The 21,122-nt window shown below is 37.5% G+C and overlaps 1 protein-coding gene across 8 annotated transcripts in view; it reads left to right on the top strand.

Annotated features, from left to right (window-relative positions):
• STAU2 (staufen double-stranded RNA binding protein 2) overlaps positions 1 to 21,122 on the top strand; it is a 312,186-nt gene that overhangs the window by 107,233 nt on the left and 183,831 nt on the right. For all 8 annotated transcript variants that reach the window (XM_066266331.1, XM_066266328.1, XM_066266330.1 and 5 more), the window contains 3 exons: positions 1,777 to 1,914; positions 9,316 to 9,447; positions 13,056 to 13,116. In XM_066266331.1, the coding sequence (XP_066122428.1) occupies positions 1,777 to 1,914; positions 9,316 to 9,447; positions 13,056 to 13,116 (331 nt within the window). The remainder of the gene's footprint in view (positions 1 to 1,776; positions 1,915 to 9,315; positions 9,448 to 13,055; positions 13,117 to 21,122) is intronic.

Raw genomic sequence — 21,122 nt, 5'->3', positions numbered from 1 at the left:
ACTGTGTGTGCAGATCTATTTCTGGATGCTGTTTGTTTCATTGGTCTCTGTCTTGATGCCGAGAGTACACATAGCTTTATAATGATTATCATAGCTTTATAATGAACTTGGTATCAGATAACTTGAATCCTTCAACTTTGTTCTTTTTTTTTCAAAGTTGTTTTGGTTATTTGTACTTTCCATTTCCATATGAATTTTAACATTGACTTATTATTACCCAGAAAAACCCTGCTGGGATTTTGATTGGGAATGCAATGACTTGATAGATCAGTTTGAGGAAAATAAACATTTTAACAATGTTGAGTCTTCTGACCCATGAGCAAGCCTCCCTATTGAAAGCTCACTTAATTTCAGTAATGGTTTGTAGTTTTAGTGGGTTTTACATAAATTACATCATATTCTATGTATTCTGTACTTGCTTTTCTCACCTGACATCTTTTTTTCCCCCTGAAATTCATTCATCTTGATGCATGTAGCAATACTTAGTACATTTTCACTACCCTGTGCCCTTCCATTGTATGAACACGCCATAATTTATCTATTTTACTTTTGATGAATGTTTAGGTTTTCAGTTCTTTTGCTATTTCTTTCTTTTTTTCTTCTTTTTTTCCAAGTAAAAGGAGGGGAGATTAGAGAGACAGACTCCCACATGTGTCCCAACCGGCATCCACCCAGCAACCCCGTCTGAGGCTAATGCTCTGCCCATCTGGGGCCATGCTCACAACTGAGCTATTTTTAGTACCTGAGGTGGAGGCTCCATGGAGCTATCCTCGGTGCCCAGGGCCTGATGCACTCTAACCAACTGAGTCATGGCTGCAACAGGGAGAGAGAGAGAAAGAGGGAGAAAAGAGGGAGGGAGAGGGGTATAGAAGTTGATGGTTGCTTCTCCTGTGTGCCCTTACCAGCCATCGAACCCTGGACATCCACATGCTGGACTGATGCTCTAGCACTGAGCCAACTGGCCAGGACCTTTTTTTTTTACTATTTCAAGTAATGTAGCTATAGCTATTATTGAGCATATGAGCTAGCACATATGGGTAACAGTTTTCTAGGGAATATACCTGATAATGCCTATGCTGCTATAGAGTACTTATACCATTGTTGGCATCACTAGACATTGCTGAATTGTTTTCCATTTTATATTACTGTCAGCACTGTATCAGTTTCTGTTACCCCCACCCCATCCTCAGCAGTCGGGGCTGTCAGGCTGCCTAATGGTTACTAAATTGATGTGTGTGAAATAGTATCTCACTGTGGTTTTAATATACGTATTCTGAGTCCTAATGAGATTGATCATCTTTTCACATGTTTTTTATCTGTAAAATATCTGTTCATATCTTTTGCCCATTTTCCTTTTAGATTATATTCTTCTTAATACTTTCTAGGAGTTTTAAAAAATATATTTTGGATATTGGATTTATCATTTTTTGTTATACATATTGCAAATATTTCTTCAGTTCCTGGCTTGTCCTCTTCTCTTCTTTTGGTGTTTTTGATGACCAGAGTGTGAAGTAGCTGTCCTAGAGAATTTGAAAGCAAAGTAGGTGACCCGGTTTGTCAGCAGTATCCCCAAACCGGAAATTCCACACTCTTGGCTTCAGATTTGTGTTATGTTTTTTCTTCACAAATCCTCTCCACGACTCTCAGTTATCTTTTCCTGTCGCAGTTTCAGGATGTGAGGCGGGGTGGGGGTGGGGGAGAGGGAGAACCACTTTAAGGATCCAATAATAAGTTTATAAGAATGTTCTGAAAGTTTTTTCTTATGTTGTTTTTCAGGCTGGACCAGAATATGGTCAAGGAATGAACCCCATTAGCCGCCTGGCTCAAATTCAACAGGCTAAAAAGGAAAAGGAGCCGGACTACGTTCTGCTCTCGGAGAGGGGAATGCCTCGGCGTCGGGAATTTGTGATGCAGGTATCTCTCCACCTTTTATATGAGAACAGTAGTTTTATTGTTTATTTTTTTTAACTGTTGAAAGAAATGTAGAAATACTCAGGTTGGAATAGAGAGATGAGGAAAAGCCGACTAGGAATTAATAGCAGAAATTTACTCTTAGAGCATTTATTCCCTCCAGGCCCCTCTTCCGCCTTGGTTGAAACATTCAAGAGTCAAGGATATGCTGTCATAGACCAGTGGTTCTCAAAGTGTGCACCAGGGCACACTGGTGCGCCCTAGAAGATTTCCAGGTGCGCCTATGGTATTCCAGAGCAATATGTGCCTGTTGGGGACCAAAAAACCAATAGGGTTTTTGGAGTTTAGATTTTGGGGGGACAGAGGTGTGGGGAATTGGCTGTAAGCTGACAGTCTGCCCAACCTTTTACCTCACCTGCCTGATTAGGTTGCAAAAGGCTGTTAAGGTGCTGGATTGTTTACACTAACCTCCATGTTCCCCAGAAAGACTGGAGGCAGGTTTCTTCTAGCCTTTGTTTGGTGTAAAGTTAAGATGACATGTATGGTGGGGGTTTTGGATTGATGATTAAACATAAGGAATTGTCTCTTGAAACCTTTTGGATTTCTATAAAAGAAGAATATGTGGCAATATCTAAAAAAGCTTTGAACATTTTACTATAATTTTCAACATCCTATTTATGTGAATTAGGATTTTCTACCCTCAACACAATTAAGAATAAAAATAGAGGAATTCTTCAATGTATTGATGAGGAAATGAGAGTTTGCCTTTCAAATATATGCCCAAACATTGAAAAAATTGCTAGGACACATCAGGCTCATGTTTCTCATAAACACAAGAATGAAACACTTTACACATTCACCCTGGGATCTGCCAAATTTACTAAATCTTACTAAGAATGTATCTCTATATATAAAAAGACAACTTTTCTGTTGTTTATTTTAACCCTCTTTTTTACGAATTCTAAAAAACATAACTCAAGGCCCTGGCCGGTTGGCTCAGCGGTGGAGCGTCGGCCTAGCGTGCGGAGGACCCGGGTTCGATTCCCGGCCAGGGCACACAGGAGAAGCGCCCATTTGCTTCTCCACCCTTCTGCCGCGCTTTCCTCTCTGTCTCTCTCTTCCCCTCCCGCAGCCAAGGCTCCATTGGAGCAAGGATGGCCCGGGCGCTGGGGATGGCTCTGTGGCCTCTGCCCCAGGCGCTGGAGTGGCTCTGGTCGCAACATGGTGACGCCCAGGATGGGCAGAGCATCGCCCCCTGGTGGGCAGAGCGTCGCCCCTGGTGGGCGTGCTGGGTGGATCCCGGTCGGGCGCATGCGGGAGTCTGTCTGACTGTCTCTCCCTGTTTCCAGCTTCAGAAAAATGAAAAAAAACAAACAAACCATAACTCAAAAAACTAACACTAAAATGTATTTTAATGTCAGAATAAATTTAATTTTGTTGTATTTATTTTGTTTAATTACCGTAAAAACATGCCTTGGACTTTATATATTTTTTATTTAATATTTGATTTAATTATTATAATATATTTCTCAGAAATTTGTATATAGTGTACCTACAATTATTTATAGGATTTTAAATGTGCTCTGACTTCAAAAAGTTTGAGAACCACTGGCATAGACAGAGGAGTTTTGAGGGAACTGAGTTCACACAGGCTTTTTAGCTCAGAGTTTATCATTTCGAAGGCTTGTCTCTATCTTACTGTGTTCAGCCAAAGACAGTTTTATGATTGGGACTAGGAGACAGATGAAATTAGGAACAAAATTGAGAACGATGAACGTTGATGGAATTGGTATAAGACCATGAACTTTGGGGTTTTCAGGAAACTTAGGAAAAGAGAGCTAGCTCTCTCTAACCACAATGAGGACCGCAGGACTCAGATTGCTAAGAGTGTTAACAGCAGTCTTTGCAGCCAAGAGGACGGAGCTTGGTGGCTAGTGGATTGATTGGCAGGTGGGTGGGGACTGTTAATGGGGTGGACCAGCTAAAACACCCTCCTCCTCTTAGATCCTGTCTTTGCATCTTCATGGGCCAGCTCAAGTGCCAGTGCTGGAGAAAACTTTAATTTTGATTATGGAAATTGCAAACATGTCTTAAGGTGGATATAGTTAATCGTATACTATCAAAAAAAATGATATAATAGCATGTTGGGAAATATGCCCACCATCCAGACGTAACAGTTCAGATTCTCACCACACGTGTTAATTTTTCTTTCCTTTCTCCCTCTCTGCCTTCTTTTCCTGAAGAATTTCAAAACTAATTTCTAACTATATGTCATTTTAGTCTACATGTTTAGTGTGTATCTCTAAAAAAAAAAGTATGTTTTTCTTACATTAGAAATTCATCAGAATCCTCTAATAACCAGTCTGTATTTAAATTATCTTTATTGTCCCCAAACTGTTTTTGTTATAATTGGCTTGTCAGGGAAACTTCTTCCACTGGAACCCATGGATCTCACCTTTAATATAATCCAGTCAAAACAAACATATTAATTAAGTGCTGACCATATGGGAGAAATTTTGATACTCAGGCATAGTCTCATGCTGATGAACTTCTCATACATTTCTAAAGTTTACCTTCCTTCCTAATTTATAATCTTTATATTTCTTTATCTCACAGGACCCAACACAGTGATATATGTATAGTAGGACGTTAAGAAACCTTTGATGTGTATTTGCTGCCTGTCTGCCTGATTGAGAGCTACTATATTTGGCTTTTGTTGGAGATGTAAACTTATGATGCAGTCACAGATAAACCACTTTTGGGCACCTAGACATCCACAGAGGCGGATTGGTCTGTGGTTAGTAGACCATATGGTGTAGATGTCATTAGGACCCAGAACAATGTTGTTCTAATATCTTCACTTTGTAAAATATGTGCACCAGTTTTTTCTTTTTGCATTCTTAGCTTTGAAGAATTCTAGAAAGTATTCTTTGAACTTAAAAGCATGAAGAAGAAACTTGCTTACATTTTAGATCTGTATTAGGAGTAAAAATTAGCTTTGACTTTATTAAACCATTCCTTTTCTGTGGAGTATATTGAGTACCTCCTTTTGAAAGAGGAATTTAGAGTACCTTATGCCAGCTTCCATTTTACAGGTATTTGTAAACATTCTAGTCAAATGGGAACATTTGGCTGTGCTTTTACATGTTTTCACACTGAATTCATATAGTTTTTTCCCCCCTTCTGGAAGTCCCAGTGGATTCATTACTGTATTGCTGTAACTTTATCAAAGTAAAGGCTTTTGTATAAACTACTTAAACAATATTATTATTTGTTAAAATTGAATGTGGAAGTAAAATATCTAGAGATGATATGCTAATATTTATCACCCAAGAAAGTAATTTTCTGGTGTTATAAAATGTATGCGATTACTTGTTATTGATCGCTAGATAAAAGACAATCTCTGATGACTTTATTTGGGTATTAGTTCCAGAGCAAATTTCTTAAAGCTTTTAATTTTTGGGGACAGAGGGATTTAAGTTTTCAAAGAGGAAAATAATAACTAAATTGCATACCAACACACTGTACCACTATATATCAAATCATGTTAAGTTTTCTACCTGTGATTAAGATCACTAGGTTTTTAAAAAGATAAAAAGCAAATTTTATCAGTTTGACTCAATGAAAGATAATGAATTAACTTTTTGGTAAATACTATTTTAGAAGTTTTTGTTGGGTTTTTGAGGACTTGATTTATTTAAATTATTTTTTTTACAGCAATCTGCAGTCTTAAATGTATTGCATAGCAAAATTGAACTTTGCAGAAAAAGTGACATTTTAATAAAATCTTATTTATAATAGTTATAAAATTTGTGAGCTTTCTAGGAAGATGACTTATGAAGTTTATTGCATACTTGCTTGACTTTTATATAGAAGTGATTTATTTTTGAGTGACTGTCGTTAGCAGGGAATCAAAGTCCTTCAGCGCAGCAGTCTTTTTTAATTTATATTTTATTAAAATTTCTTGCAAATTAAATTAAATTTTTTTTCAGAAGTCTCATTTAATACTAACAAATAACCTGGGATAGCTACTCACAAACTCTTGAACCTCCTGTGTAAGAACTTCTGTGAGACACGGGCTGGTGAATGGGAAACATGACTCTGACAGTATCCACTCTAGAAGTCTTGAAGGAATCAGAATAGGTCAGAAGGGAAGCCGAGGACATGGACCAAGGTGAATGCCGAGATGGGAGCAGCATAGTCAAGGGCAGGCCCCGGAGCCGAAGGGCTCAGGCCTGGGGTGATAAGAGAGGTGGATGGGTGAGCCGGCAGAAGAACTGAATCAGTGAGTGACATGTATATAGTGTATGAAAACAGATGAAACATATTTGTTGCTCAGTGATCTTTGCCTTCCATTTACTTTGGCCAGCCTTTTGACACTCAGAGCAAGAGAGGAAGCTTCTGACGTAGCTGGCCTAATCTTTCAGCTAGCAAGCATTCCAGCAACAACACAAGGGCTGTTGGAACAAACCGAGCACTGGGAAAAATACCAGGTAGCAGAGGCTGGCGCCAGCCAGGGACTCAAGCATATTAGACCGAGGGCCTGTTGTGTCAGGTGCAGGCCAGCACAGACGTGACAGGTGGTATGTGTTCACCTGGCCAAGTATCTGCCCTGAATGATTCTAGACCAGTGCTTTCGAGTGAGGCCCAGATTACTGCTGATTTGTCATAATGCACTAGGTTCTGGGTTCCAAAGAAAAAGCAATGACTATTTCAAAAACTACGCAGATTGGAACTGTGAGATTTGTGATAGTTACAGAACTTCTATACTGAATATATTTTCAATGTTTCATATGCTATAAGAACGATAGCTCATCTTGACTAAAATTCTATTAACAAAGTGCATTGTCTTTGTCATAATCTTGCACATTGTTTACATTTAAGGTTTCCTCCCTTCTGTATTATATATCCCTAGTTCCTTAAAAGTAGTTGGTCCACTGAAGCTTAAAAAGTAGTGATGGAATAGTAACACATTGAACTCTAAATAGTGATGTAAGAATAAATGGCAAACGGTACACAACAGGGTAGCAGATGGGAAATCTGTATGTTCTGAGACAAATGAAAGAGCCAAAAAAGGAAAAGAAAAATAGGGGTAGAAGTAGCATGCTCTATACCCAGAATCTGGATTTAGCTGAACTATGTACCCATTCATTGATAGTACCCAGTATGTTGTCACTATGAAATTTTATTAACGTGGCACGAGCTTGCTGAAGCTTTCTGCTGATAATTTTTTAAACAAAGCACGATGATATCTGATACAATGGTCCATATTTTCAGATATAGACCGTCTATTTCATTTTTCTACTGGCTTTTTAAAAAACTGACTTATAGGACTCCATTGTATATTGTGTAATGTAAGTCTTTTTGCTCTTAGGTGGCATTTCAGATATGTTCTATTGTGTTGTGACTTTCCTTTTTAATGATTTTTTTCGAGGAACAGCAGTCATCAGTTTTCAAAAGTGTTTAGCCAGAATATTCAATATTACTTATTATTTTGGAATGCTACAGAAGCTGTTGTCATTATCCATTTTCATTCTTATTTGTGTCTTTTTTTCCCAATCAGCCTTACTTTTGGTTTATCATTTTATTATTTCTTTCAGGGAACCAACTTTTGACACTTTGAACTTCTCTTTTGTACTTTATTTTCTATTTCTGTAATTTCTGCAATTTCTTTATGCTTCTGTTTTCCTTGGATTTATTTTGCTGTTATTAATGTCTTGAGATGGCTGTCCAGCTCATTACTTTTCTTTCTCTAATGTTTATGGCTGTGTATTTTTTTTAGATCCTTTAGCTGCATCCTTCAAGTTTTGACATATTGTATCTCCATTATTATCTATTTAAAATATTTTCTAATTTGTTAGCACTAAGATTTTTCCTTTTACCCATAGATTATTTAGATTACATTGCTTAATTTTTAAAAGCGTGATTACCTTCTTATCTGCTTCTTCAGTCACTCTTTGAGACCAACATATTTAATTCCACTATAAATTATATATTTTCTATTTCTCCTTGTAATTTTATATTTTTTGATTTCAGATTTACTTTTTATATCTGTATTATCTCTTGGCACATGTGTCTCTAAAAGACGATTACCCAACTCAGAAAATGTGTGTGTGGTTGTAAGATGAGTGATGTATATTTATATATATATATATATATATATATATATACACACACACACACACACACACACACACACACATGTGCATCATTTATTCACTGAAGAGAACTGTGGGATAGTTCTAATGTGAAAAAGCTGCTATTTATTGAGCAATAATGATTAATTGTACACTCTAGTTAACATACATTTTCTTACTTAATTTTCATTGCAACACTATAAGGCAGTTGTATTACCCTTCATTTACTGATGAAAACACTGAAGCTTAGAGATGTTACAATAATTTGAATCAGTTCATATAGCTAGGAAGTAGAAGAATTGAAATTTTTTTTTTTTGTATTTTTCTGAAGCTGGAAACGGGGAGAGACAGTCAGACAGACTCCCGCATGTGCCCGACTGGGATCCACCTGGCACGCCCACCAAAGGGCAACGCTCTGCCCACCAGGGGGTGATGCTCTGCCCCTCCGGAGCGTCGCTCTGTTGCAACCAGAGCCACTCCAGCACCCGGGGCAGAGGCCAAGGAGCCATCCCCAGAGCCCAGGCCATCTTTGCTCCAATAGAGCCTCGGCTGCGGGAGGGGAAGAGAGAGACAGAGAGGAAGGAGAGGGGGAGGGGTGGGGAAGCAGATGGGTGCCTCTCCTGTGTGCCCGGCCGGGAATCGAACCCGGGACTTCTGCACGCCAGGCCGATGCTCTACCACTGAGCCAACAGGCCAGGGCCAAGAATTGAATTTTATACCCAAATCTGACTTGGAAGATTTTGATCTTAACCACAATACCATATTAACCTTTGTATATTAATTCCTCAGGAAATATTTAATATAAATATTTATAAACTTGGTATGCATTGTGAACATTATTTTCAATGGCACCAGCATGAATTTCAGCCCTTTCAGTTTATTAATTTAAATAAAGAATACTAAATGTAGTTAGAACCAACATATACTCTATTATAATGTCAAATTAATTTTTCTGCTTATATAAATAATACAAGTTTATTGTTTAAAAATAAAATCCAGAAATATGTAAAGAAGTGAAAATCTAAGATTCTATCATCCTAAGATAACCTCTGTCAACATTTTGAGAACCGTATTTTCATATTTTTCTCCATGTATCTTTTCACTTGTACATATAATCTTACATAAATGAGATCTTATCAGTCATTTTTATTATGGACTAAACTTTGTATTTTTGAATGCTAGAGAGAAGGACACATTGCTTTGTGGTGTTAAGGAGTTCCTGTTTATCAAAGCAATGCTCACTAATTTCTTCCTTTAATCTTATCAGGTCAAGGTAGGCAATGAAGTTGCTACTGGAACAGGACCTAATAAAAAGATAGCCAAAAAAAATGCCGCGGAAGCAATGCTGTTACAACTGGGTTATAAAGCGTCCACTGGTCTTCAAGATCAACTTGACAAGGTGAGAGTTAAGTTTACAGGTACACGTCCTATCCTGTTAGGACATCAACAAATTCTGTTTCCATGTTTTTTGACTCTAAGTAATGTCTTGACTGGCGCTAAAGTAGACTTCAAGTTTTAACTTGTCCAAGGCAGTACTCTATACTTCGAAAAATAGATTTTCCAGTTATAAACCATCTGTTTATGGAGTCAGGATGAAGAAATATTAATTATAATCTTACAGTTGGCAAATACTGAAAATTTGTTGTATGGCTGTGTGTATTTTGTACAATACCAATTTAGTAATTTTTAGCTGGTGGGTTTTGCCACATGGACAGTTTTAATTTGTACTAAATTTTTAAGAACAGAGGTTGTTAGCTTTTATTTCTGAAATACAGCTGAAAACACTGGAAATAAAGACCCTGAGTTATCCCTTTAGGGCAGCAACTATATTGGACAGACACTCTATAAACTAATTTTTGTATTTACTTTAAATTTAAAGGTAAACGCAGAGGGTGTTTATTTCTGCCAAGACTTGTGTTCATGGTTCCCTGTCTCTTCTGCACAGTTACTGACATCATTCACACCTGCCTCTGTCGCAGGGGAAGTGGGGAACCCCGGATCCAGGACTTGGCAGGGAACTTGGCGAGAACTGGCTTCATTTCATTTCGTATTAAATTATCATTTGTCTAGGTATATGTAGAAATTATTATTAACATATATATGAATATTCACAAAACAGGCTTAATAATTATTTCTATCAAAAGCAATATGCTTTTTCCATGCCATTTTCTCACATTATGATTCCTGTTTCAGAGAGATTTTTAGTTTCTGCAGGAACACATTTCAAAAGTCTAGAGTAGAAACAAAATCATCTATTAAAAATCATTTAGATCTACTTTTTTAGAGCAACTATGAATATATAGCCAATTATTTGGAGTGATTAAAAAATTATTTGTCTGTGTGGTATCACTAGAGATTTCAATTCTGTTTTTATAACCTGGGTAGTCAATGCTTTTTCTTCCTTTAAAAATATTTGTAACATGAAACCTAACATGTGTTCAAGTTTCTATAGTTCTTGCATGCGTATATGTTGTTTTAACTTAACACATTTATATTGACTTAAACCTGATGAGTGATTTATAAAAATAGGTCAAAATAAATCTCAGACATTTATTTGTAATTAAAAACAAAACACTAAAAACAACATTAATTTCATTAATTTAAAAACAATATTTTTTGCATATCCACTGCATTATTCGTTAGTGTCTGCAGAGAAGCAGAGCCAACAGGAAATGCGCATATACATACATGTGTACATATGCCTGTGTGTGTGTACACACATATGCATATATACGCATCACATTCAGAGACTTATTTTAAGGGATTGGTCCCTGCAGTGCTGGAAGCTCAGCCAGAACAAGATCTGAGAGGGAGGCTGGAGAGCCAGGAGACTCAGGAGGGTGCTAGCAGTTCAGGTGTGGAGGTGGGGTGATCTGTTGGGGGTTCCCTCTTGTTCCTACGAGGTCAACCCTTCTGGGTGGCTGGCAACTGATTAGCTCCCTCCTCCTCGTGATGGAGGGCAATCTGCTTTATTCAGCATTCAGTCACTTAAATGTAAGTCTCTCCAAAAACACCGTCACAGGAACACTCAGAATAACATCTGACCAAATATCTGAGTAGTGTAGCCCAGATAAGTTGACATATAAAATTAACCATCACACCCATGAAGTGCCAGATACTTACAACCAAAGACGAGGTGACCAAAATTTGGTACCTGAACCCAAGGAACTGACCAGTAGGGGTTAGGGATGAGGTGCTTTAATCGAATAACAAAAATTACAGTATCCTAGAACCTAGAGAACATGAAGACAGATCTGAAAAGTCAGGGAGGGCTGAAACTACTGTTGCTGTGCAAAGTGAACAACTTGGAGAATTATAAGTTTAACACTTGAACATGAACCTGACATGATCTGGTTTGTGTTCGTCTAAGGCGATCCTGTAATAATGGAGTGAATGGATTTGAGTAAGATGAGTAGCAGAATGTAGCCTGAGAGAAACCTTGTAGGAAATAGGTCTGCTCAGGGTCAGCGAGGTGACCTGGAGAGTTCATAGCATCTTGAAAGACTTCTAGACATTGTTCTGTGTTCAGGCCCTTGAAGGATTTATCTCTGGGGAAGGAGCAGGTGTGCTTCTAATTCCGAGGCTCCTTGGGGCCTGGCACACTGGGCACACTTATGCAGGTGAGGCTTAGCCTCCTGTGTCTGCTGAGTTAGGGACGGCTTGTTCGGTGGCTCTCAGGCTCCAGACTTTGACCTCTACTGCTGTTGACTCCTTTCATATTCTAGGGGCAGAGGGTGGAGGGAAGAAAGGGAGAGGATTTATATGGGTTATTGGATGATCACCTTAGAGGTATTTTGGGAGAGAGAAGAGATTCCTCCTTGTGTTCACACTATTGTGTTTTAGCCTAAACCTTACGAGAGCAGTTTCATTAGTGTTAGGATAGAAATGAGAGTGGTAGACTTGGGGTTCAGTTGAAAGTGAAAAACTAAGCATAGGGAATACAATCTAATATTTAAATAACTTTGGTTATTTGTAGAGGGAGAGGAATTATGAAAGATTGCATGAAATGCTAAATTTATTATTAACAGCTTCAACTGGGCCAGCAAATGCCTGAGAACCTGTATTCTTCTCATTGGCCCCATTTTGCCCCTCCTGAAAGTGACTTACTCCCTACCATGTGCACTTTCCTCCAACTTATCACCCCCTCCACCAGCTTCCCTCTCATTCTGTGGTCTTGTCTAGTGCTTCACAGAGAACATAGAGGTGGGAGTCTCCCTGCCCCTCATGACATGTACCTGCATTTTTACAGACATTGACTCCCCTTCCAGCCTTTTACAGAGGCAAACTGTGTACTAGAATTCTATTTTTGTTTACACCTGGATTTAATTTATCCGTTTGATCTTTGACATCTGATAACAAGTATAAAATGCTGATTATAGTAAGAAATGTACCTTTTGTTAATGTTAATGTTCCTGATTAATTGCATTAAATACTACTTCAGACTATCTGAGTTGACACCAAGCACATATCAAATCATCTGGTGAAAGTCAGGATATTACAAGTTTTACTTGAAGTGTGAGAGCTTAGTCTTCAACTTTTTGCTCATGTAGTTAACCATATTTGGTGACCATTGTCATAGGGATTGTTCTAGAACAGAGACAATACTATTTCTGTTGTTAATTTGGCCTCAGGAGGGAGAAAGAAGCTGCTTTCGTCTCTTTAGCACTTGTGATGATAATTATTGTTTGCTGTTTGAATAAGAACTGTTTACTTTTTAACCACCTAGGTAGAGGTGCTGTTGTATATAATGTACTGAATATGGGGCTTTCTTGATGACTTAAACTGTAAGTGTACATGAAAATAAAAGCAAAATGAGATGGAAGAAGATGCAGATTTGAATGTAGAAAAGGGATATATAGTATTGTTCAAGTGAGCTACTCTCGTGTCCATGCTCCTGGGTCAGAGGTGGAAAAAATGACCTTTGCCCTTGCTTAATTGATTACTTAACATTTTTCTTTTTGAATAAGTCTGTTTTGCTGGATTTTAACAATTGATTTAATCTTTCAGACAGGGGAAAACAAAGGATGGAGTGGTCCAAAGCCTGGTTTTCCTGAACCAACAAATAACAGTAAGTTTTCACTTTTACCTTAACTATGCTTTGTGCTCATTGGTGGTTCAGTGACTAGTAGGTCACTGGGTATTTATTGGGTTTGTCTGGGCTCAAGATGCCATATTTAATGTTGTGGAAGATACAAAGAAATTTTGATGTTTGCTGTTTAGGAATTACCACAAGACATAAGCACTCGTATTCTTTTTTTTTTTTAATAATTTTATTTTTTTAATGGGGCAACATCAATAAATCAGGATACATATATGGCGCTCATATTCTTTTTTTTTTTTTCTCTCTCTTTTTTTTTTTAATAAATTTTTATTAATGGTAATGGGATGACATTAATAAATCAGGGTACATATATTCAAAGAAAACATGTCTAGGTTATTTTGTCATCAAATTATGTTGCAAACCCCTCGCCCAAAGTCAGATTGTCCTCCGTCATCCTCCATCTAGTTCTCTGTGCCCCTCCCCCTCCCCCTAACTCTCTCCCTCCCTCCCTCCCATGTCCTCCCTCCCCCCCCACCCTTGGTAACCACCACACTCTTGTCCATGTCTCTTAGTCTCATTTTTATGTTCCACCAATGTATGGAATCATGTAGTTCTTGTTTTTTTCTGATTTACTTATTTCACTCCTTATAATGTTATCAAGATCCCACCATTTTGCTGTAAATGATCTGATGTCATCATTTCTTATGGCTGAGTAGTATTCCATAGTGTATATGTGCCACATCTTCTTTATCCAGTCTTCTATTGAAGGGCTTTTTGGTTGTTTCCATGTCTTGGCCACTGTGAACAGTGCTGCAATGAACATGGGGCTACATGTGTCTTCACGTATCAATGTTTCTGAGGTTTTGGGGTATATACCCAGTAGAGGGATTGCTGGGTCATAAGGTAGTTCTATTTGCAGTTTTTTGAGGAACCACCATACTTTCCTCCATAATGGTTGTACTACTTTACAGTCCCACCAACAGTGAATGAGGGTTCCTTTTTCTCCACAGCCTCTCCAACATTTGCTATTACCCGTCTTGTTGATAATAGCTAATCTAACAGGAGTGAGGTGGTATCTCATTGTAGTTTTGATTTGCATTTCTCTAATAACTAATGAAGCTGAGCATCTTTTCATATATCTGTTGGCCATTTGTATCTCTTCCTGGGAGAAGTGTCTGTTCATGTCCTCTTCCCATTTTTTTATTGGATTGTTTGTTTGTTTGTTGTTGAGTTTTATGAGTTCTTTGTAAATTTTGGATATTAGGCCCTTATCTGAGCTGTCGTTTGAAAATATCAGTTCCCATATAGTTGGCTGTCTGTTTATTTTGATATCAGTTTCTCTTGCTGAGCAAAAACTTTTTATTCTGATGTAGTCCCATTCATTTATCTTTGCCTTCACTTCTCTTGCCATTGGAGTCAAGTTCATAAAATGTTCTTTAAAACCCAGGTCCATGATTTTAGTACCTATGTCTTCTTCTATGTACTTTATTGTTTCAGGTCTTATATTTAGGTCTTTGATCCATTTTGAATGAATTTTAGTACACGGGGACAGGCTGTAGTCGAGTTTCATTCTTTTGCATGTGGCTTTCCAGTTTTCCCAACACCATTTGTTGAAGAGGCTTTCTTTTCTCCATTGTGTGTTGTTGGCCCCTTTATCAAAGATTATTTGACCATATATATGTGGTTTTATTTCTGGGCTTTCTATTCTGTTCCATTGGTCTGAGTGTCTATTTTTTTGCCAATACCATGCTGTTTTGATTATCGTGGCCCTATAATATAGTTTAAAGTCAGGTATTGTAATGCCCCCAGCTTCATTCTTTTTCCTTAGGATTGTTTTGGCTATTCGGGGTTTTTTATAGTTCCATATAAATCTGATGATTTTTTGTTCCATTTCTTTAAAAAATCTCATAGGGATTTTGATGGGAATTGCATTAAATTTGTATATTGCTTTGGGTAATATGGCCATTTTGATTATATTTATTCTTCCTATCCAAGAACAAGGAATATTTTTCCATCTCATTGTATCTTTTTCGATTTCCCTTAACAATGCTTTGTAATTTTCATTATATAGGTCCTTTACGTTCTTTGTTATGTTTATTCCTAGGTATTTTATTTTTTTTGTTGCAATCGTGAAGGGGATTATTTTTTTGAGTTCGTTTTCTAATATTTCATTGTTGGCATATAGAAAGGCTATGGACTTTTGTATGTTAATTTTATATCCTGTGACCTTACTGTATTGGTTTATTGTTTCTAATAATCTTTTTGTGGAGTCCTTCGGGTTTTTGATGTACAGGATCATATCATCACCAAAAAGTGATAGCTTTACTTCTTCTTTTCCGATATGGATGCCTTTTATTTCTTTGTCTTGTCTGATTGCTCTGGCCAGAACTTCTAGCACCACGTTGAATAAGAGTGGAGAGAGTGGACAACCCTGTCTTGTTCCTGATTTAAGGTAGAAAGTCCTCAGTTTTATGCCGTTTAATAGGATGTTGGCTGATGGTTTATCATATATGGCCTTTATCATGTTGAGATATTTTCCTTCTATACCCATTTTGTTGAGAGTCTTAAACATAAAATTGTGTTGTATTTTATCAAAAGCCTTTTCTGCATCTATTGATAAGATCATGTGGTTTTTGTTCTTTGTTTTGTTGATATGGTGTATTACGTTAACCGTTTTGCGTATGTTGAACCATCCTTGAGATTCTGGGATGAATCCCACTTGATCATGATGTATTATTTTTTTAATATGTTGTTGTATTCGGTTTGCCAGTATTTTGTTTAGTATTTTAGCATCTGTATTCATTAGAGATATTGGTCTGTAGTTTTCTTTCTTTGTGCCATCCTTGCCAAGTTTTGGTATGAGGGTTATGTTGGCCTCATAAAATGTGTTTGGAAGTATTGCTTCTTCTTCAATTTTTTGGAAGACTTTGAGTAGAATAGGAACCAAGTCTTCTTTGAATGTTTGATAGAATTCACTAGTATAACCGTCTGGGCCTGGACTTTTATTTTTGGGGAGGTTTTTAATAGTTTTTTCTATTTCCTCCCTGCTGATTGGTCTGTTTAGGCTTTCTGCTTCTTCATGACTCAGTCTAGGAAGGTTGTATTGTTCTAGGAATTTATCCATTTCTTCTAGATTGTTGTATTTGGTGGCATATAATTTTTCATAGTATTCTACAATAATTCTTTGTATATCTATGATGTCTGTGGTGATCTCTCCTCTTTCATTTTGGATTTTATTTATTTGAGTCCTGTGTCTTTTTTCCTTGGTGAGTCTTGCCAAGGGTTTGTCAATTTTGTTGATCTTTTCAAAGAACCAGCTCCTTGTTTTATTGATTTTTTCTATAGTTTTTCTGTTCTCTATTTCATTTATTTCTGCTCTGATTTTTATTATCTCCTTTCTTCGGCTGGTTTTGGGTTGTCTTTGTTCTTCTTTTTCTAGTTCTTTAAGGTGTGAAGTTAAGTGGTTTACTTCGGCTCTCTCTTGTTTGTTCATATAGGCCTGAAGTGATATGAACTTTCCTCTTATTACTGCTTTTGCTGCATCCCAGAGATTCTGATATGTCGTATTTTCATTTTCATTTGTCTGTATATATCGTTTGATCTCTGTGCTTATTTCTTCTTTGACCCATTCATTTTTTAGAAGTATGGTGTTTAGTTTCCACATTTTTGTGGGTTTTTCCCCCTCTTTTTTGCAGTTGAATTCTAGTTTCAAGGCTTTATGATCAGAGAATATGCTTGGTACAATTTCAATTTTTCTAAATTTGCTGATATTGTCTTTGTGGCCCAACATATGGTCAATTCTTGAGAATGTTCCATGTACACTAGAGAAAAATGTATACTCTGTCCCTTTGGGATGAAGTGTCCTGTAGATGACTATCATATCCAGGTGTTCTAGTATTTCATTTAAGGCCACTATATCTTTATTGATTCTCTGTTTGGATGACCGATCTAGAGCCGTCAGCAGTGTATTGAGGTCTCCAAGTATGATTGTATTTTTGTTAGTTTTTGTTTTAAGGTCAATAAGTAGCTGTCTTATATATTTTGGTGCTCCTTGGTTTGGTGCATATATATTAAGGATTGTTATGTCTTCTTGATTCAACTTCCCCTTAATCATTATGAAATGACCATTTTTGTCTCTGAGTACTTTTTCTGTCTTGTAGTCAGCATTATTAGATATGAGTATTGCTACGCCTGCTTTTTTTTGGGTGTTGTTTGCTTGGAGTATTGTTTTCCAGCCTTTCACTTTGAATTTGTTTTTATCCTTGTTGCTTAGATGTGTTTCTTGTAGGCAGCATATAGTTGGATTTTCTTTTTTAATCCATTCTGCTACTCTGTGTCTTTTTATTGGTAAGTTTAATCCATTTACATTTAGTGTAATTATTGACACTTGTGGGTTCCCTACTGCCATTTTATAAATTGCTTTCTGTTAGTTTTGTATCTAGTTTGATTCTTATCTTTTGTTTTTCTATCATTTGTTTTTGTTTGTTTGTGTTCCATACTTCTTTCTTCTGTTGCTACCTTTTTTAAGTCAAGTGTTTTTGTGGTGGTTTTTTCAAGGGTGGTTACCATTAAGTAATGAAAAGGGTACCTACCATATTCATTGTAGTACCCTATCTTATAAGTATTTCTGCACTTCATCGTCCTTTGCTACTGTTAGTCTCCATCCTCTCCCCCCTTTTTTTCCTTTGTTGTCACAGTTTAAGTTTGGTTTTATTGTGTTCTTGGTGGAGCTGTTACTTGTGGTGTTGTTTTCTTTTGTTCTTTGAATCTGGTTGGAAAACCCCCTTTAGTATTTCCTGGAGTGGGGGCTTTCTGCTGATAAATTCTCTCATCTTTTCTGTATTTGTGAATGTTTTTATATCTCCTTCGTACTTGAAGGATAGCTTTGATGGTTATAGTATTCTTGGCTGAAAGTTCCTCTCTTTCAGGGCTTTAAATATTGGGGTCCACTCTCTTCTAGCTTGTAGAGTTTCTGCTGAGAAATCTGATGATAATCTAATAGGCCTTCCTTTATATGTTGTACTCTTCTTTTCCCTGGCTGCCTTGAGAATTTTTTCTTTGTCATTGGTTTGTGTCATCTTTATTATGATGTGCCTTGGAGTGGGTTTGTTGGGGTTAAGAAAACTTGGTGTTCTGTTTGCTTCTTGAATTTGAGGCTTTAGTTCCTTCCACAGGCTTGGGAAGTTCTCGTCTATTATTTGTTTGAGTATATTCTCCATTCCATTTTCTTTCTCTTCTCCCTCTGATATACCTATTATTCTTATGTTATTCTTTCTGATGGAGTCAGACAATTCCTGTAGGGCTTTCTCGTTTTTTATTATTTTTGAGTCTCTTTCTTCTTCTCTCTGTTGTGCTTCAAGTTATCCAGGTGTTCTAGTATTTCGTTTAAGGCCACTATATCTTTATTGATTCTCTGTTTGGATGACCGATCTAGAGCCGTCAGCGGTGTATTGAGGTCTCCAAGTATGATTGTATTTTTGTTAGTTTTTGTTTTAAGGTCAATAAGTAGCTGTCTTATATATTTTGGTGCTCCTTGGTTTGGTGCATATATATTAAGGATTGTTATGTCTTCTTGATTCAACTTCCCCTTAATCATTATGAAATGACCATTTTTGTCTCTGAGTACTTTTTCTGTCTTGTAGTCAGCATTATTAGATATGAGTATTGCTACGCCTGCTTTTTTTTGGGTGTTGTTTGCTTGGAGTATTGTTTTCCAGCCTTCTATTTGTCTTCTATTTCACTAATCCTATCTTCAATCTGGGCTGTTCTGTTAGCTAAGCTTGTTACCTCGTTTTTCAGCTCGTGAATTGAGTTTTTCATTTCTGTTTGATTTGTTTTTATACTTTCAATTTCCTTGGTAATATATTCTTTGTGTTCATTGAGTTGTTTTCTGATCTCCCTATATTGCCTTTCTGTGTTTTCTTGTATATCTCTGAGTATTTTTAAGATTTCTATTTTAAATTCTCTGTCATTTAGCTCCAAGGCTTCCAATATGTTAAGTCTTTTCTCCATAGATTTTTCCACATCTATTTGTGTTACCTCTCTTTCTTTTGTATCCATAATATTCGATTTCCTCTTTCTTATCAGCATCTGAGGGTGGTCTTGTTGATAGCACTAATTAGAATTAATAATGAGTAAAAAGTAAAAAAAAAAAAAGGTAAAACACCCCACAAAAAAAACCAGTAATAATTTATTATTTCCCCCTTTTTTTTCTTTCTTCTCTTTCCCTCCTCTCCCCTCCTCAGGGAAATATCGTGCCTGTAATGGAGGGCCTGATTTGGGGTGAAGAGTTCAAGGGGCAAAAAAAAGGGAGTAGGGACCTACTAAATGCAAAAAAAAAAAAAAAAAAAAAAAGGAAGAAAATCTTAGACAAGCATAAGATGATTTGCTTGTAAGTGATGGTCAACTAAGAGATATAATGAGAGGGATAAGAGGGAACCAGAAAAAAGGACCAAAAAAGAATAATAAAGAAGAAAAAATAAAAATAATAAGTAAAAATCTGTTGTATTAAGTGGAGCGAAGACTAAATACAATGGAGACCTTGGGTTGGGAGGACCCAAAATGCCACAAAAATAAACAAACAATAAAAAAAAATAAAAACAAAAGCAAAAAAGAGAAATAAAGCCAAAAAAAAAGCCTTGAGTCCCAAATTAACTAATTTGTTCGTGATTGAGGATTATATGGGAGGAAAGTAAAATGAGAAAAGAAAAAACGAATAGAAAGGAAAAAATAAGAAAAAGAGAAAAACGAAGGAAGAAATAAAATAGGAAGAGAAAAAAACAAAATAAAGCAAAACAAAAAAAAACAAAAACAAAAGAGGAGAGAGTGAGAGTTAAGTGTTTTGGAGTATAACCTTAAAGGAGGGTGAGGATGAAGAAGAAAAATAAAATGCAACACTCATGGGTAGTGTAGTTCAAGAAAGGGGAAGCATAAGATGGGCAGAGAATAGAAGGACCGAGGTGGAGGAAATAAAGGCAAAAAGATAGAAGAAACAAACAACAACAACAACAACAAAAAATTAGTGGATCAAGTTGTAAAGTCTGTGGGTTTTTCTTGATTTTGAGAGATTAACTTCTTCCTTTTTCTTTTCTCTCCCTCTTCCTGGTCGGTGACTCTGTACCCCAGGCTCTGCCCCTGTGTCACTCTTAGGTAGGGATTTGCAGTTGATGGGATTCTATGGCAATGTCATATAATTGGCTTTAGTCTTGCTGGAAGTAAAGGCTTGTTGGCGTTTGCAGGGTCCAACGATGAGAGAGTTTGCTTTCCTGGATTCTCTCTCCTAGTCCCCCTTTTCTGAATTAGCAACCTGGTGATCCAGCTATAAGGCTGCAACTGCTTCTGCCTGGGGAGTAAGAGGCTCAAAGAGCTGGGAAATCCCCACTCTATCCCCCACTCAGTGCAAGGCTTTGGGAAAGGCTCTGACAGTCAGGGCCTCCAGTGTAATCAGGCGGGGGTGGGAGTCAATTGTTGTCAAGGTGACTGTTCAGCGCCTATCATTTAGTTGGAGCTCTCAACCCAGGCTTTCCACACTTTGTAGCCTGTTTTTGCAGGGAAGAAGAGGCACTAGTCTCTGCTTACGACTAGTGTAGTATAGACCTTATTATCTGCCAAGTCCCTCTTGTTAGCGTTTATCCCTGAATATGGAAGCTCTATCAATCAGAAGTTGCCCCCGCCCCTTTAGCGAGAGGCACTAAAAAATATCACGCCTCTTGTCTTGGATCGCTGAACTGAGAGAGATCTTATCAATTAGAACCGAGGGTGCGCAGATTTCATGGGTTAAGCTAATTTCAGTGATTGGGTCGCAGCTGTGCTTCCGAAGGTATTTTAGGCTGCCTGCGCGCGCCCCTCCCCCAACGTTTGATTGTTAGCTTGAATGGCTGGGTGAGGTGCCCCGCCCACGGAGAGAATCTCCCAAGCCTCTCCCACTCGCCCCGCCGCTGGCAGCTGGACCGCACCAGGCGCAGGATAATGGAGCCCCCTGGGTGTGCGGGCCAGCAGGGCGCCCTGGGCCGTGGAATGCCCAAGGCACGCGC

The sequence above is a fragment of the Saccopteryx bilineata genome, chromosome 3 (assembly GCF_036850765.1).
Source record: "Saccopteryx bilineata isolate mSacBil1 chromosome 3, mSacBil1_pri_phased_curated, whole genome shotgun sequence".
NCBI lineage: Eukaryota > Metazoa > Chordata > Mammalia > Chiroptera > Emballonuridae > Saccopteryx > Saccopteryx bilineata.
The sequence above is the reverse complement of the archived record's forward strand: the minus strand, read 5'-3'. Positions and strand labels throughout refer to the sequence as shown.